Source organism: Arachis ipaensis, chromosome B07, assembly GCF_000816755.2.
Source record: "Arachis ipaensis cultivar K30076 chromosome B07, Araip1.1, whole genome shotgun sequence".
Classification (NCBI taxonomy): domain Eukaryota; kingdom Viridiplantae; phylum Streptophyta; class Magnoliopsida; order Fabales; family Fabaceae; genus Arachis; species Arachis ipaensis.
In genome coordinates, this window is record NC_029791.2 from 11,354,517 (window position 1) to 11,358,356 (window position 3,840).

Consider the following 3,840-nt stretch of genomic DNA (forward strand, 5'->3'; position numbering starts at 1 on the left):
TATATAATAATTAAACTAATTACTATTAAAAGAGACTTAATTTAAAAAAAATTGATGTAAAAACTTAATTAAAAAATAAAAAATAAAAAAATTTAATTAAAAATTTTACAAAATTATAAAAATCAGCAGAATAATTAAATTTACATTCTATCTGTCAAAATATGTGAACTTGCAATTGACCATAATTTATCTACAAAAACGCTTTCCATTTTTCAAACCTTCTGTCACATCTATATCAATTACTCTTAGCGATGATATAGCTGGTAAAGATCTTGACAAACCAATATATTATGTGATAACAAGATTGAGTCTCATAGTTGTCCCAACTATTATGTATTTCATGTCCATCTTATGTAATTGACAAATCTCAAATTTTACTTTGGCAATCTGACAATTAAAAGGCAGAAAAATATTAATTAATCAAAAATTCAAACACGTATAGTGATGCAAAATTATAATGTTTTCATATTCTCATCATGAAATATTTTCTTTGATTAATCATCTATGCAACCAATTTAATTTTTTTTCCTTTTTTCTTTAAAAAGATAATTAAAAATAAACTTAATTAACAACTTATTATGAATAGACATATTTATCTCATACGATTTTAGTAATGTCATTTAAATATTTATCTACAACTGCAACTATGTACAACCACTACAACAAAATAGTATTTTGGCTACAGTTTTTTTAATGTTTAACTGTCACTAAATAGTCTTGCGACGGTTAAAAAAAATGTTACAGATTTGAGCGTCGCTAGCTGACATAGTGACGATTTTGGACCACCGTTGATACAGAGTGTGGCTAAATTGTTTATGACGGTTTTTAAAATATAAAACCGTCACTAATTTGTAACATTTGTAGAGGTATTATATTTCGCGATGTTTTGAAACTGTCGTTAAATTACTAAATCCTATGACGGTTTTTTCTTATATTTCATGACTATTTTAAACCGTCACAATTTAGCGACGATTTGAAACCGTCACTAAATTACTAGTTCTTATGATAGTTTTTAGACATATTTAATGACTATTTAAACTGTCATAATATTTTTAGTGACAGTTTTTCGATCTAAATATTTTAAATTTTAGATAACGAATGTTAAAATTAATTATTCATAAAAAATTATTTTTCATATAAAATAATAACTAAAAATCTTATTATTTGATTTTTTATCTGCAGATACTTTGGTCTTCTTAGTCAGAGACTTTTGTCAACCTACGACTTTTTTTTGTAAAAGTGATTTGATTTTATAAATCTTCTGTGTCATGCATAATCTATATTATCAGAACAAAGTAGACTGTAATTTTAAAAAATTTATATTCTCATGATGTTATTACCGATAAAAATACTAGTTAGATTCTAAATTCTATTTGAAAGAACAACAAAGCTTTTCCAATTCTGACTACAAACTTCACAATTAAAGAATCAAAATCCTAGAATTAAAAAAAATAAATCAAAAGAAAGGGAATGAAATTGAATTGATAAGTGATTGATGAGAGTAACTCACTTTTGATTAGATGAGAAAAGTGAAGGACACTGTAAAAAGGAGAGCAAAGAGTTTATAGATTCCATTGAATTCTAGATTTTACTCTTATAAACAACAAATTTTTTAATTTTGGCCAATAAAAATAAAATCAAAACACTAAGATAAGAAGAACCAAAACAAATCAACGTAATGCATTGATTGATTTGAGAAATTCACCTTCGATTAGAAGAGAAGAATGAAGCACGCCGAGAAGAAGAGAGTGAAGCGCACTGAGAAGAGAAGAGAAAACGACGTTGAGGTATATTGTGGTTATTTCTATAACACCGTGGAAAAGAGAAAAAACTGAGGAGCAATAGTGCTGCGCATCATGATTCTGTTTTGGTGCGTAGGTGTATTGTGGTTATTTTTATAACACCATATATATATACGACATTTTATCATATTTATATACAATGGTTAAAAGTGGTGACTGAAATTAGTGTACAAATAATATTTTTAATATAAAAAATAGTTATTTTGATAATGTGACATTATATCATTAAATGTTTATATAAAACTACTTTATGCATAAAAATTAAATTTTTAGATAATTACCTAAAATTTTCAAAATCAAATTAAAATTTTTGAACATATACCTTTTTCTTTATTTTTAATTTGTTTTCGAGAGCATTACTCATCAAGTAATAAAGGGACGTGTGGGCTTGTGGCCCATATTCGTATTCCTAATGAAATCAAAACTTTTGATTAAGATGGAGGGTAATTCTCCATTGTTCGGGAAAGATCTTCATCCTTCACCCACGTTCACGTCTATTCGGAAACAGAAAACCATCATTCCCAATTACAGAACCCTCTAAACCCTTCTCCACTCTTCCCCCTCCATAATCCTAATCTTGAACCATCTCGAAACATTTTCACACACACTATATATACACGCTCTCATTTCATTCCAATGCATTCTATCAGAAACGAAGTAAATACGCAGCTAAACCTTCATCTTTCTGTGACTATTTTTCTTCAAAACAAAACCAATAATGTCGCTGATTCCAAGCTTCTTCGGAACAGGGCGGAGGACCAACATCTTTGACCCATTCTCCCTCGACGTCTGGGACCCATTCCAGGACTTCCCCTCCGCCGCACTCTCCGCTCCTCGCTCCGACTTCGCCAACGAAACCACCGCCATCGCCAACACCCGCATCGACTGGAAGGAGACACCTGAGGCGCACGTGTTCAAGGCCGACCTTCCGGGACTCAAGAAGGAGGAAGTGAAGGTCGAGATCGAGGAAGGCAGGGTGCTTCAGATTAGCGGCGAGAGGAGCAAGGAGAAGGAGGATAAGGGTGACACGTGGCACCGCATGGAGCGAAGCAGCGGAAGGTTCCTGAGACGGTTTAGGCTGCCGGAGAATGCTAAGTTGGAGCAGGTGAAGGCTTCCATGGAGAACGGGGTGCTTACTGTTACGGTTCCCAAGGAGGAAGTTAAGAAGCCCGATGTCAAGCCCATTCAGATCACCGGCTGAAGAGCCTTAAAGTTAAAGCCCGATGTGAAAGCCCCTCCAGATGGCGGGCTAAGCAGTTTGCGAAATAAAATTAAATATATAGTATAATAATAAATATGTATCTATGGTTGTTGAGTGCAGATATGGACTCTGCTCCAGTGCTGCTAATTACATCAGTGTGGTTTTGATTTTCTGTGTGTATGTTTTTTATGTTAATGACTTTATGTAATTGCCTTATAATGTAATGCAAGAGCTTCTTTTTCTTTTAACAGTCTTGTGAGTATAATTGTGCTGTTTTGCTGTGTGCTTATTAGTGAATTAGTGTGTAGTTATTTGCTCTAAAGATTGTATGCAGTGTGATAAAAGAAAAATCGGGGCAAGTTTGGTGCAAACTGCAGAGAATACAGCTACGATGGTAAATAACAAAGTCGAAACTAAACTGACAATTCCGTTGTACAACTCTTTAATGCTACAACTCTTTACTCTTCTCCTTTGGTGGATGGAAAGCATTATAAGCTAAATATTAATTGGTGGATTAGGCCCAATCTCTTTCATATTCATACATAATTCTGGCATTTGTTTTGTCATGAATTTATTATGGCTTTTATAATTTGGTCTGGAATTTATTCTGGCATGAATTTATTTTTTTGTGACTGAGAAGAAGCCTACTAACGTCAAGGTTGGCTAGCCCAGGGCATCTAAATTGAGCCTCTATCAAATCAAGCCTCAGCAATTATAGACAATTAAATATATCTTTTCCAGACCAAAAAAATTGACATATCTTTTGAATTACCGAAAACAACAATAGACATCTCTTTTGCATTCTTTGATGTAATGTATATATATATATATATATAT

General features: G+C 32.3%; 1 protein-coding gene and 1 long non-coding RNA gene across 2 annotated transcripts in view; both read left to right on the top strand.

Annotated features, from left to right (window-relative positions):
* Positions 949-3,840, top strand: part of LOC110264857 — an 18,096-nt gene continuing 15,204 nt past the window's right edge. Inside the window, exon 1 of the long non-coding RNA XR_002351138.1 lies at positions 949-1,061. This is a non-coding gene — a long non-coding RNA (uncharacterized LOC110264857). The remainder of the gene's footprint in view (positions 1,062-3,840) is intronic.
* On the top strand, positions 2,285-3,251 carry LOC107609173 (17.3 kDa class I heat shock protein). Its single transcript, XM_016311030.2, has one exon. The coding sequence runs from the start codon at positions 2,521-2,523 to the stop codon at positions 3,001-3,003; it is 483 nt and encodes a 160-aa protein (XP_016166516.1). The 5' UTR covers positions 2,285-2,520; the 3' UTR covers positions 3,004-3,251.